Source organism: Gossypium raimondii, chromosome 7, assembly GCF_025698545.1.
Source record: "Gossypium raimondii isolate GPD5lz chromosome 7, ASM2569854v1, whole genome shotgun sequence".
Classification (NCBI taxonomy): Eukaryota; Viridiplantae; Streptophyta; class Magnoliopsida; order Malvales; family Malvaceae; genus Gossypium; species Gossypium raimondii.
Window position 1 is genome coordinate 51,494,813 of NC_068571.1, and position 14,109 is coordinate 51,508,921.

The 14,109-nt window shown below is 32.9% G+C and overlaps 1 protein-coding gene across 1 annotated transcript; it reads left to right on the forward strand.

Annotated features, from left to right (window-relative positions):
- Nucleotides 1-6,956: 6,956 nt before the first annotated feature.
- On the forward strand, nucleotides 6,957-10,763 carry LOC105801911 (omega-amidase, chloroplastic). The gene is made up of 10 exons (XM_012633298.2): nucleotides 6,957-7,277; nucleotides 7,362-7,478; nucleotides 8,136-8,360; nucleotides 8,715-8,808; nucleotides 8,940-9,014; nucleotides 9,100-9,178; nucleotides 9,673-9,688; nucleotides 10,050-10,130; nucleotides 10,235-10,317; nucleotides 10,425-10,763. Exons 1-10 carry the CDS (start codon nucleotides 7,026-7,028, stop codon nucleotides 10,501-10,503), a joined length of 1,101 nt encoding a protein of 366 aa, XP_012488752.1. The 5' UTR covers nucleotides 6,957-7,025; the 3' UTR covers nucleotides 10,504-10,763.
- The last annotated feature ends 3,346 nt before the right edge of the window (nucleotides 10,764-14,109 follow it).

The following is a 14,109-nucleotide window of genomic DNA, read 5'->3' on the forward strand; positions in this document are numbered from 1 at the left end:
GCCCAACTATTTTTCTTTCATTTAGTTCCGTCCAACATACAGGCGATCTATACCTTCTACCATATAAAGCCTCATACGGAGCCATTTGAATACTAGATTGGAAACTATTATTATAAACAAACTTGGCCAATGGTAAATAACGTTCCCAACCTGATTCAAAATCAATGATACAAGCTCGAAGCATATCTTCTAATATCTGAATTACTCGCTCAAACTATCTGTCGGTTTGCAGATGAAATGCAGTGCTAAAATTAAGTCACGTACCCAATGACTCATGTAACTGCTTCCAAAATCTTGATGTAAATCAAGGATCTCGATCTGAAATTATCGATACTGAAATACCGTGTAATCTAACAATTTTCCGGATATAAACCTCGGCAAGCTTCTGTAGTGACCAGTCGGTTCTAACTGCTATAAAATGAGTTGACTTTGTGAGTCGATCGACAATTACCCAGATGACATTCTTTTTACTCACTGACAATGACAATCCCATAACAAAACCTATGGTAATGCAATCCCATTTCCACTTGGGAATATTAATAGGCTGTAACAAACCTGTCGGTACCTGATGTTCTGCTTTTACCCGTTGACAAGTCAGACATTTACCGACATACTCGACTATATCTTTCTTCATTCCTGGCCACCAATATAACTCCCGAAGATCATGATACATCTTCGTTCCATCGGGATGCAAAGCAAAGGCACTATCATGTGCTTCTCGCAAAATCAACTCTTTAAGTTTAGAAACAACTAGAATACAAATCAAAATTTGAAACCTCAAACAATCATGTTCATCAATACTAAAATTTTCTACCACACCATTCCGTATCATTTATCTTTTCTTCGTCAACTTTTCATCTTTTAACTATGCTGCTCTGATTTGATCAAACATTACCGGCTTAACTCTTAACTCAGCTAACAAACTTCCATCATCATTAATACTAAGCCGAGCGAACATTGCCCGTAATTCAACTGCTGCTTTTCTGCTCAATGCATCTGCTACCACATTTGCCTTTCTTGGTTGATAATCTATAACATAATCATAATCTTTCAGAAGTTCTATCCATCGTCTTTGTCTCAAATTCAACTCATTTTATGACAGAAGATATTTGAGACTTTTATGATCAGTGTAAATATAACATTTCTCACCATACAAGTAATGCCTCCAAATCTTCAATGCAAAGATTACAGCAGCTAACTCCAAATTGTGTGTCGGATAGTTGCGTTCATGTGGTTTCAACTGTTGAGCTGCATAAGCTGTTACTTTTCCATCTTGCATCAATACACAACCCAAACCATTCAGAGAAGCATCACTGTACACAACAAAATCCTTCCCAACTCTGGTAATGTTAAAATAAGTGTCTCAATCAACATCTGCTTCAGTGTCTCAAAACTCCTCTGGCATTGATCATCTCAGATAAAAGAAACATTTTTTGTAGCAGTTTTATCATCGGTAATGCTATTTTCGAAATTCCATTAACGAACCTTCAGTAGTACCCGACTAAACCCAGAAAACTGCATACCCCAGACACATTCTTTGGTGCCTTCCATTGAACAATAACCTCGACCTTCTTTGGATCAACTCTAATCCCATCAGCAGATACAACATGTCCTAAGAATATTACCTCTGATACCCGAACGACATCACCAAAAATTCATAATGACCATACCGAGTACAAAATGCAATATTCGGCACATCACTTTCTTTTACTTTCAGTTGATAATACCCAGATCTCAAGTCAATCTTCGAAAATACTGAACCTCCTTTTACCTGATCAAATAAATCATCTATACGGGGCAACAGATACTAGTTCTTGATCGTTACTTTGTTCAACTGTCGATAATCAATACAAAGCCGCATTGATCCATATTTCTTTTTAACAAACAATATCAGAGCTCCCCAAGGTGAAATACTCAGTCTAATGAATCCACGATCTAACAAATCTTGTAACTGTATCTTTAATTCTTTTAATTCAGTAGGCGACATTCGATACGGAGGTACAGAGATTAGAATTGTAACTGGATAAACTTCAATAACAAATTCAACCTTTCATTCAAGTGGTAAGCCCTGTAGTTCTTCAGGGAATACATCTGGAAACTCACATACAGTTCTGATCTCGCTGCACTGACTACCAATCGAATCAGAATTAATAACATAAGTTAGATGTAACAGTCTGATTTAGGGCATAAACGGAATAGTGGTTTTGAAACCACAAATCTGAAGTAGAAAAATTTATTACGATTAAGTTTTAATATTTACTGTGTGATTGAATGACTGTGTGAAATTTTCGCTATGAAATTCTATCGATTGGGTGTCCAATTTGATGATTAGGACTAAATTACACTAGGTGAAAAATGTGTGTTCTAGTTCATAAAGGTACTTGTTTGTAATGGGTTTTTAAAGTGGAGGTCCTTAGATAGTAATTAGACCATTATACTTTACTTTGGACAAAATACCCAATGAAGGATAAAATACCATAATTTTTAATGAAGGGCATTTTGGTCATTTGTTTAATAAAAGAAATATAAAAAAAGGGAAAATAAGGCCAAAATTGTGTCCATCTTCTTCATGCTTAGCCGAATTTCTCTAAGTTTCCATAGTTAGGGTTTTTTTCAAGCTTCCAAGCTCAATAGTAAGTGCATCCTAGCCCCGTTTTTAATGTTCTTTACATTTTTGAGATCCTCGTAACTCGATTTAGCTATTTTTACCATTATTTTGAACTAGGGTTTGTGTTTAAAAATTTACCCATGGATGACATGCATGTGTTTTGATGTTTCATGGAAGAATATTAAAGTTTAGGGTTGATAAACAACTTTTACTAAGTGATTTTTGATGAAATTGTATAAAATAACCTATTTGTAAAATTTGTAAAATTATGTGTAGGAAAATGTGATTTAGTGAAAAATATGGGCTGCTATAAGAGGGGATATGAATCAGCTAGGCTTAGGATTTGAGAAAAATAAGTGTTTTTCATTTTACGAGCCTAGAGGCAAAATTGTAAATATGTGAAACTTTAGGGGCAAAAATATAAATTATCCATAGTGTGATTTTTGGACTAGATTGAATAATGTGAGTATTAAATGAGTTAAATGTGTTATTATAGATCAAGAAAGACGAGGAATTGACCTTGATCGGGGAAAAGAAAAGGTTGTGGACTAAATTGCAAATTCATCATATCTGGCACCGAGGTAAGTTTGTATGTAAATAATGCATCATTTTTACTTACGTTATCATATTTTATCATGTTTTATGAAATGTGGCTGAATATTGAATGAAATTGACACGTACCAAAAAGTGAGAAATTTCCTGGTTGAACATTAAGAATAGAATAGGATACAAGTGACATGTCACTAGTGACTCAAGTGTGGTACTATGTGAAGGCCACTTTGTGAAGAAAGATAGCTTTGGTCACAAGTGTGGTACTATGTGAAGAAGGTAGCTTTGGCTACAAGGGTGGTACTATGTGCAGGCCACTTTGTGAAGAAGGTAGCTTTGGCTACAAGGGTGGTACCATGTGTAGGCCACTGGGTATCCGTTATTATTCCGATGTGTTCAACGGGAAATGACTAAGTGTAAACGAATATGACTATGTGATGAATAAGTGCAAGTATGTGTGTGTAAACTTATGAGCAATGTACTCGATATATGATTGAACTTTGGTAAGATTGATATGGAGTAAGTGTTATAATGAAAGTTACTATAAAGAAAATATGAAAGAGTGAAATTTAGAAATAAAACAGTTTTGAACAGCAGTGGTTGTGTGACTTTGAAAAATCACCAAAAATAGTGAAAACTGAATTAGAAGTTGAATAAGACATGAAATTAAAGCTTATTGAGTCTATTTTCAAATAAAAGAAACGGTGTTAGTAAAAGAATTTTATATTATGAGATATTTAAATTTTTGTGAGACAGGGTCAGAATGATTCGGAATCCTCTGTTCTGACTTTGGAAAAATATTAAAAATTGTACAAAAATATTTACGGGTTATAATTTATATGTTTAAAATCTTGAATGAGTATATTTTCAAGAGAAACAAATTGGAACATCATCAGAATTTTGTATGAGAAGATAATTAGTTTTTAGTGCAAAAAGGTTGAAACTATCAGACAGCAGAACATGAGAAACTTTAAAAAATAAACTGTACTTATTGGCTAAACCAAAAATTCTAAAAATTTTATGGTAAGAATATATGTGAGTCTAGTTTCAGGGAAAATTTACGGAACTTAATTTAGAGTTCTGTAACTCAATATATAAATAATTTAGTGACTATGACTCGAGTAGACAGCTAGATATGAACTTAAGTAAATATTGGAACTATGTGCAATTATGATTGTATTATTTTGAGAATATATTGTGAAGAATGATAAAATCATATTAATAAATTGTTTATTATTTAAATATTCACTTACTAAGCTATATGCTTACCCCATTTCTTCCCCCTTGTCTTATAGTGTCACTAAGCTATCTCGGGGTATGGAAATCGTCGGAGATCCATCCACACTATCAACATTTTTTTGGTATTTTGAAATCAATTTTTGAATTATGGCATGTATAGAAGGCTTGATTATTTTGTTATGTGTCATAAATGATTTAGCCTAAAATGTTGGTCTGTGCTATTTGATAATTTATTTTGTATAAAGCCATTGATGTTGGCTAATATTGATCAAGTTATATGTTCATGATGATGCACTTCGTGGATGTGCAAGCTTGCATGACTTGACCAAAAAGTTTTTAATTTAAAAAAAAAATATAAGTCTTGGTTTTGTACGATTGCATGTGTTTATGTTCTGGTAATGCCTCGTACCTTATTCCAGCGTCGAACATAGGTAGGGGTGTTACACTAGATATGCTGTACAACCTTGCTGAAGCAATTTATTAGCCTTGATTGCTGAAATGATACGTGTTGATCCACTAGTACGGATGCCATTCACCTCAATTTTGTCCCCATCTTCTGTCTGAATATTGAACCTCTTTTTATAGCATTCCAATACCACTCCATGTTCAGACAACCAATCCATACCCAAGATTACATCAAAGTCACCAAAAGGCATGATCAATAAATCAACAGAAAACATTTTATCCTATATTATCAACGGGCATCACCTGCACACTCGGTCCACAGACACGACTTGTCCCAAAGGGCTAGACACTTCTATTAAAACTCTAGATATTTTAGATTTTAATTTCCCCGATTCGACTAGTTTTGAATTAATATATGAATGTGACGAACCCGGATCAATTAACGCATAAACAGGTTCAGAATACAATACAAATATACATGTTACAATGTCGTGTGCATCACCTTCTTCCCGAGTCCGAATCACGTACGCTCTGGCTGGTGCTCTAGCCTCTGACTGCTGTGTAACTATATCACTGCCCCTTCTTACACCTCCAGCTCTGGATACAGAACCACCTCTGCCCGAACCTCTGCCTCGAGCAGTAGACACTAATCTCTGGGATGCTGCAGGTGTAACATTTTTATTCTTCGGAGAGTCTTTAACAAAATGCTTTGTCGACCCGCAGCAGAAACAACCTCCAATCACATTCCAGCATTCACCCAGATGCTTTTTCCCACAATGTTCACATTCTGGAATTTCTACATCTCGGGATGGACCTCTCACACTACAATTAGATACTATTGTCTGTTTTTCTCGGCTTCTATCACCTCGATCCGGTCTAAAACTATCTGATATGTTTGGTAATGCCTCATAATCCTGCTCCGGTGACGGTATGGGGTTAAGGGGTGTTACATATATTTTTACCCAAACCCTCCAAATTTTTTAGTGTACCTTTGGGTCGGGCCAAGTGGCCGCACTTATAGACAAGTCTAGGTGAAACTAGTCAGGTGACTAGTTTTCGGCCCAATGGATTAGACTGATTTAAACAGTTTAAAGAAAATAAATTTAAAAAAAATTAAAGATATTAAATATAATTGAATTAAAATAACAAGAATTTTAAACAAATAATATATAAATTTTGTAATAATCATGTTATTAGAGAATATTTCATGGAATTCATGTTAAAATTTAATAGTAATTTATGTAATTGGATATTATAATAATTTGTATGATTAGGTAACGTTTTGTATATTTATGTAATTACATAAAACAAGAGTCAATTTGACTAAAAATATAAACTTAAAAGCTAAATTGTGGTTAACTATTCTATTTTATATAATTACATTTAAAATTAATAGTTATTAAATTTAATTAATAATTTTAAAACATATATTTTCATATAAATATATTTATATGAATGTAAGGAAGATATATTTGTACTTATATATTATTTATAATTTATTAAGAAACTAAAAATTAAATTATAAAATATATTGTGAAAAAAAATTGAAATAAAACATTAAAACACGTAGATATGAATATGTACGGATATAAAAATAAAATGATACGCATACCGATCTAATATTTAGAAACATTTAAACCAAAATTTTAATCTAAAACAAAAATCAACCCTACCCTCGATTCAAAAGTTGTGTGAGAGCGAATTGACTAAAAACTCGGTGAATATTCTTGAGAAGCCCCTCTATAATAAAATTTTGATTAAATTAGTCCATTTACTATTAAATGGATCAATTGAGTCTCTATATTAGTAAAAAGAATCAAATAAGGCCAAATTGAAATAGAATTAACACTTACTATTTTTAGAAAATATCATTTACTATTTTATAGAATTAATATTTTAAAATTTCATGATTTTGTAAATAAAATTTTTATTTAGAATTGAATTGCAGTAGAAAAAAATAAAGTTCGAAATATTTTTATATGGTAAATTTTATATTTGTTATAATTTGGATTTATTTGATTCTTTTTAACAGTATAGGACTAAATTATCTATTTAGTAATAGAGGACTAATTTGATTCAATCCTTATATTACAGGGACTTTCTAGGGATTTTAACCCTAAAAATTCCTCACTACCATATACCCACCAAAAAGCAAAAGAAAAAAGGGAATCAATCCCAGAAGGGAAAAACGATGTAATCGAGCCCCGGAAGAAACTGAAATGAGATGAAGTCAGCGGTGTCATCACTTGTTAGGTCCAACAATTCTCTCATCTCACGCACCCTTCTTTATCACTCATCAAAACCCATTTCTCAATCACCTTTCTTCCTTTCAAATATCCCCAAAAATCTCTTCAATCAACGATATCAAAAGCTCCAATTCAGCCCCAACTCAACATCCATAATGGCATCACTTTCCAAGTCTGAACAAGCCAGGGAACCCCCTGCTCTTCCTCTTCCATCACCTCCTCTCACCAAGGCAATCTCTCTTTTTTTTTTTTGTTTATTCATTTGTTTTATTGTTGCTTTGATTGTTTGTTTATTGATGGGTTTGTTGTTGTAGTTCAAGATTGGGCTTTGTCAGCTGTCAGTGACACCTGATAAAGAGAGGAACATAAAGCATGCTAGGAAGGCCATCGAGGAGGCTGCTCAAAAGGGTGCTCAGCTTGTTCTCTTGCCTGTGAGTATTTTTGCTATTTTCTGTGTTTCAAGGTTTCACCTTTGCTGATTATCAAATGAGTGCTTTGTTGGGTTATAATTTGTATTAAGTTAAGGCGGTAAAAGTTCCATGGAGGCTTGTACTAAGAGTCAAATTGCATTTTGGCCCTACAAATTAGTCATTGTATCTTTAATCAAAGAGCAAACTGGTCATTTTGTTAAAAACTTCATTTATTTCTACTGCTAAAAGTCGATCCTGCACGTCAGCATTAGGCACACTAGGCAAGCCAAGCCAAGCCAAGCATCATTGTCTTATTATTCTGTCAGTCACGCTAGTTGCTAATAGTATAAAGGGATGAAATGTTTAACAAAAGTGTCAATTTGCTTTTTATCTAATGTACAAGAATTAATTTGCCCATTTTTTTAGTAAAGGGGACAAAATGCAATCTGACTCCTAGGGGCCTCTATGATACTTCTCACATTTTAGCTAAAGCCTTTATTTTTTGGTGAAAATGAAAGTGAAGATTTTCATCTTTTACTTTGACAAGCCAATTATATGTTGTTTTTGGTGGTTCACAGATTGCATGTAATAGGTTTTTGCAGTCAAGATTTTAAATTTGTCTATGATATCAAAGCATAAATTACAGGTCTGATCTTCCTGTCTGTTATTTTGTGTCAGGAAATATGGAACAGTCCATATTCAAATGACAGCTTCCCGGTTTATGCTGAAGATATCAATGCAGGTGGTGATGCTTCTCCTTCAACAGCTATGCTGTCTGAAGTTGCTAGTCGCCTGAAGATCACAATAGTAGGTGGCTCTATACCCGAACGCTGTGGTGATAAGTTGTACAATACTTGTTGTGTCTTTGGTACTGATGGAAAGCTGAAAGCCAAGCATCGCAAGGTAGAGGCTCTTCCTTTCCCATACGGTAGTATAAACACAAAAAGTTAATTTGCATATTATTTATTTGCTGGACTCGGTGAAGGAATGTGTTTTGGAGCCAAATAAGCTCATACATAGACACATTACTTGATGTTTGAGCCATCTAACATTTCAGTTTTACCTATCCCGTCTTTTGAAACCATCTTATAAGTATGCAAAGACAGAAATTCCGGATCTCAGATACTAAGTTGGTAGCATCCCTTAGATAATTCTATGGTTTTAGTGATACCATTTTGAAGACTCTCTCTTTAAAGCTGGCGTGCACAATATTTATGACATTCACCTTTTTGATATCGGTATTCCTGGGAAATACAGATTCACCTTTTTGATATCGATATTCCTGGGAAGATTACCTTTATGGAATCCAAAACCCTTACTGCAGGGGAGACTCCTACTGTTGTGGACACAGGTTCGATGTTTCCTTGACTTTATGCAAGTTAACATGTTTGGATTTTCTGTCTATAACCTGTTTCAAAAGCAATTTTTAGACCATGTGTTGTTAATTTAGCACACTGGTTTGATAATTTTTAGTGCATGCAGATGTTGGGCGGATTGGTATAGGCATCTGTTATGACATTCGCTTTACTGAATTAGCGATGATATATGCTGCAAGAGGTTTGTTTACTTCTCCGTTGAACCGTGATACAGTTATCATTTTTAATATATGCTGAATTTTGATCTATTATGCTTCCCAAATTAGGTGCTCACTTGATATGCTATCCTGGAGCATTTAACATGACAACCGGACCATTGCATTGGGAGTTATCGCAGAGAGCAAGGTGCTTGTTTTTCCCCTTCTTTCATGCCCTTTATTAATTCTTTAAAATGGAAAAGGTTGAGAAAAACAGGGTTAAAAGACAGAATTTGCTTCGCCTAGACACCAATAAATTTTCTTTGATGCATTTTCATTAGAGTTTATCATGTTTGAGCATCCTCCAAAACCATCATTTCATTTAAGCGTGGACAATTAGCTTACATATACAACAACGAATTAATGCTTAAATCAAGTCATTCCTCCAGATTATTTCTTTTTTGCTCAAACATCCAACCTGTGTTACTCGGACTTAGGTGTGAATGCCCAATAGGGTATGTATCTGAAACAGGTATGGTTAAATATTTCCAAGTGTTTCCATGTATTTGGAGGATCATAGGATCCAACCTTTCTTAGAGCTAACCATTGTTTTGCAATGTAGAATGCTGTAATTCATTCTGCTTGTGTTTCAATTTGTTAGTTGTTCATCTACTAATGAGTTTCTTGCTGTAACATATGCAGGGCTATGGATAATCAGGTATGGTTCCAAATGTTTCCCCTTTTCTTAAATTGACCAGTGTAATGGTATGCTGTAATGTTTGGTTTAGTAGAAAAAATTGTCCTAGTACTATTGAGGCAGTTAAAAATTATGTAGATTCTGTCACGGTATTGTCAAAACTAGAATGCAACGGTCTAATGCCGTTCTTCTGTTTTATTAAGCTCTGAAATACTTGTTTATAATTCATGTGCCAATGTCACCGTGGATACTGAATGGTAAAAGTGAAGTTGATTCATCAGAACAGGAAACTTCAGATCCTTAAGAGCTCTTTGCTGTCTATAACATGAAGATCTGACTGCTTATAAAATTGCTCTCTTTTTTTGTTTCTTCTAAATGACAGTTATATGTTGCAACTTGTTCGCCTGCTCGAGATCCTGGAGCCGGTTATGTGGCTTGGGGTCACTCAACCCTTGTAGGACCTGTAAGTTGATAGCTCTTCCATTAGTTGCATGTAATACGTGTATGTTGTGGTTTTAGAAGTCTTTTAACCCGAGAAGTAATACTTTACTGTTTGCATTGTGACAGTTCGGAGAAGTCCTAGCTTCAACTGAACATGAAGAAGACATAATAATAGCCGAGATTGATTACTCGATACTCGAGCAACGAAGGTGATCAAAAGTGACTTCCACGTAGTATTCATTACATGCTTATGGAATTTGTTTATTTCGACCATGCTTTCTGATCATTCTGAGTGGTTTGCTTGTGATAAATTTAGGGCGAGTCTTCCCTTCACGAAACAACGACGAGGAGATCTTTACAAGCTGGTGGACATACAGAGGCTCAACTCCCATTGATATAAAGAGAGGAGAAAAACCTTGTGATGAAACTCATTGATGTAAGAGTTTTCATTAGAGTTCTATTTAAGAGTCCTTGACTCGATTAATAGAACTCAGTAGCCATTGAGTTGATTGCTGCAAACTCATGTTAGACCAATAATGATTTGCTAATTCAGAGGGATGGTTGCAGATGAGAATGTGCATTCTTAGTTTATGTTATCCGGATTTTTCTTTTCCTGAACTTGGATATGAGAATATAACCTAACCGTACCGAAGTATTACGATGTTAATTTACTATTTTGCCCAAAAATTAACTCAAAATTTTACAATATCTTTTCCTGTAAGAAAAAATTAATTTTTTTTCATACATTTCATGTTTATTTTACTGTTTATGTTGAGGAAAAAATGTCTAAAAGAATTAAGGATATGAAATTAGTTGGAATAGCCACAAGAGAGGCATATGCATTATCAATATGCTATTTTAATGAATTCACATGTTTGACCAACAATAATTATAATTGCATGTTTGATTTATAAAATACTAAATATATTTATTAAAATTCACATATTTTATTTTAAAAACTTAAAACATAAAAATATCACCATATTTATATTTATTATTTTGTATATAATAAGATATTTTAATAATTTTAATAAAATTAATAATTTTAATAAAATCAACATTTAATTGACTCGTGATAATAATTAAATATGGGGCTTAATATAAAAATAAATATAGATATTAGAAATTAAAGATCTGTTAACTCTAAAAAGAAGAGATTTCATCCACAAGGAAAAAAAGATTACACAATGATGCCAGAAGTAGATGCTTTCTTACAAGCTTAGTATCTTTTGAGATTTTGGCGGATTGATTCTCAAACCATTGAGACTTCACCCAGAATATCCATTTATTCATCCACTTAAATTTCAATTCACTGAATTCCCTGATGAATTAAAATAGATGATGTGGTATTTAACACACCTGTTTCATATTGGGATAGTTTTCAAGACTTATCTTCAGTTCAACATGATAGGGAGGAATCTCTTTTACATAACAAACAAACTTACTTTTATGACTCATATAACAAACAAATTTACTTTTATGACTCATACAAAATGATAAAACATCTAATCACTTTCATAGTCTGTACTAACATCAGAAGTGAGGTTCAATTCTTCTATCATCTTTGCTTTTTCTTCTTTAGTTCTGTAGCACTTTATCTCCATCTGTTCAATCTTTTGTTTAATACCATCACGTGAGCTGTCAAGATTGTCTTCTACTTCCATAAGTGATGTCCAATTATTGGTATATTTGTTCAACAATGTTATGCTTATAATCCCAATCATGAGTACGGTCTGAAATTTCCTATGATATAGTAGTCACTTGTCATCATCATGAAGTGGGGACGTGAACAGATGAAAAGGATGGAGGCTTTGGAGATGGAGTCCACGTGAAAATACAATTTTGGTGAGGTACGGTTTTGTTCATAGCCACGTCATGTCACGTGCTACTCTGCTCAGCAGGACAAGCTCCGGCTCCGACAACGCTCGATGTTTGCTTCTCATTACATTACATACATATATAAATCTGTCGTTATGGCCTCGCCTCGGGGGCACAAAGATTCGTCTTCTCCTACTCGTAAACTATTAAATATTTTATTATGTATTTATTGAGTTAAACTTTAATAATTTAAGTTAATATAATGTATCCTTTATTTAATTTAAAAATATTTGTTTGGTTTAATTGGTGTGAAGTGTGAATTCGGCCTGTGACAGAATTTTTATACGTGGCATTGTATAATTGGTTGAGAATTTAACTAAACTACTTCAATTTCTTTAAAAGAGCACGTGATTAGGAAGTGGTCCCCACATTCTCATCTATCCCTTCCACGTGGCCCACTATAACCACACCAGTTCGTTTATGATTGGCCCCATTCAACCTCAAAGGCTTATCTGGACCCCACATTTAAAAGAAAAATAAAATTCAGACGAAAATTAAGAATACTAGATTCACATTAATGTGATAAATAAATATAAAAATAAGATGGAGTTTTGGTTAAAATTACAAAGTTAAAATGGTGAAGAATAGGATGACAAAGTTCAAATTGTTACGTCGATTTTGTTTCCCATGAAGGAGATTTGTTCTTTTGAAAGGTAAACGTGAGATGGGGTTTTTTTTTATTATAAAAATTGTGATAAATTCATTATATGAAACTACTATTTATCCTTTCATATAGTTGTTCAAAGAGTACAATTGTAATAACGTGTTTTCTTTTTGAAGAATTATGTTTAAATCTTACCTTTAAAAAATTTGAAAATATTAAAGATAAGTAAAAATATTAAATTAAAACAGAGCGGGGTAGAGATGGATGCATCTACATCTATAGAGGTGGTAATAGTTTTCAATATTATGCATTCATAATGGAGTAAGATGGGTGATGGAGCAAACTATACCAACTATATAGCAATGGTGGATTTAACAACATTTATTCCTACCCGCTTCATTGCTATCCCTAATAAAGAGTATGTTGTTTTAGGTCCAAATCCCATAATTCCCATTCATATTTATTTTTTAAAAATTTATCAATATATATATATATATATAAAACCATATAAATTATTGAGTTGGAAACCATAGATAAATAACACCAAATAAACCAAACATAATTTTAAATATAAAATAGGCAATGACACTCGTGTTATTATTTTCATTACAATTTTAAATAATTTTATTGGATAATCGAGGAAACCAATTTAACAATTTATATTACTATATTAAATTTAATGTATTTTTAATAAGTGATACTAATTCAATTAAAAAAATTAAATGACACGATCTTAAAATTTAAAATTAATGATATAAGTTAGTGATAATTGAAAAAAAGCTACCAATATGATTTTTCTTAACTTTCAAATTGTGGATTTTTCATTTTTATTAAATAAAACAATTTTACAACTTATTTATCAGAATATGTTTTCTCAAAAGATTATCTCGATATTTAAAATGTGTTGCACTACAAAGTTTTCATCCCGGCATTGAAATTAGGAAAATATTGTGCAATGATTAATATGTCCAATGGAGTTCGACACTCGCTGCATGCTGTCAAGTTCTACTTAATGTGAATTTTCACTATTAATTATAAACCTAGCCTTAATAAATACATTTGATGTAACTTGACATTAGTGGGTGTCAAATTTAGATTTATTTGATTTTTCTCTATTCGTCGTAAACTTAACTTTAATAAATGTATTTAGTGGAGTTCAACACCTATAGGTGTCAAGTTTAAATTTTTAACTATGTTGACATCGCAACTCACGTGATAGCCCACATGTACTTTATCGCGACATGACACTATTTATTTTATATACCACTCCAACAAATAATTTTAAGTGAGAGGATCTATGTCGTTTCTTGGCTTTTTATTGAACGATATTCTCCACTATCCTCGAACCCCAGTTTGCTTTAGAGTGTGAGCTCCCACTTCATGAACCGATCGCACAGACAAAAAACTTTAATAAAATTTCAATGAAAAAATTATTTCTTTATAGGAAACCAAAAGCTTTGAACTTTTAAAAAAATAGAATTTATTCTATAAATAAATTTCTACTATTTTTTAACAGTGT

Excerpts from the sequence above, each read along its gene's own strand:
- LOC105801911 (XM_012633298.2), top strand. The coding sequence starts at position 7,026 with ATGAAGTCAGCGGTGTCATCACTTGTTAGGTCCAACAATTCTCTCATC. Across the intron at positions 7,479-8,135 it reads CTCAGCTTGTTCTCTTGCCT|GAAATATGGAACAGTCCATA; the intron begins GTGAGTATTTTT and ends ATTTTGTGTCAG. Across the intron at positions 8,361-8,714 it reads TGAAAGCCAAGCATCGCAAG|ATTCACCTTTTTGATATCGA; the intron begins GTAGAGGCTCTT and ends TGGGAAATACAG.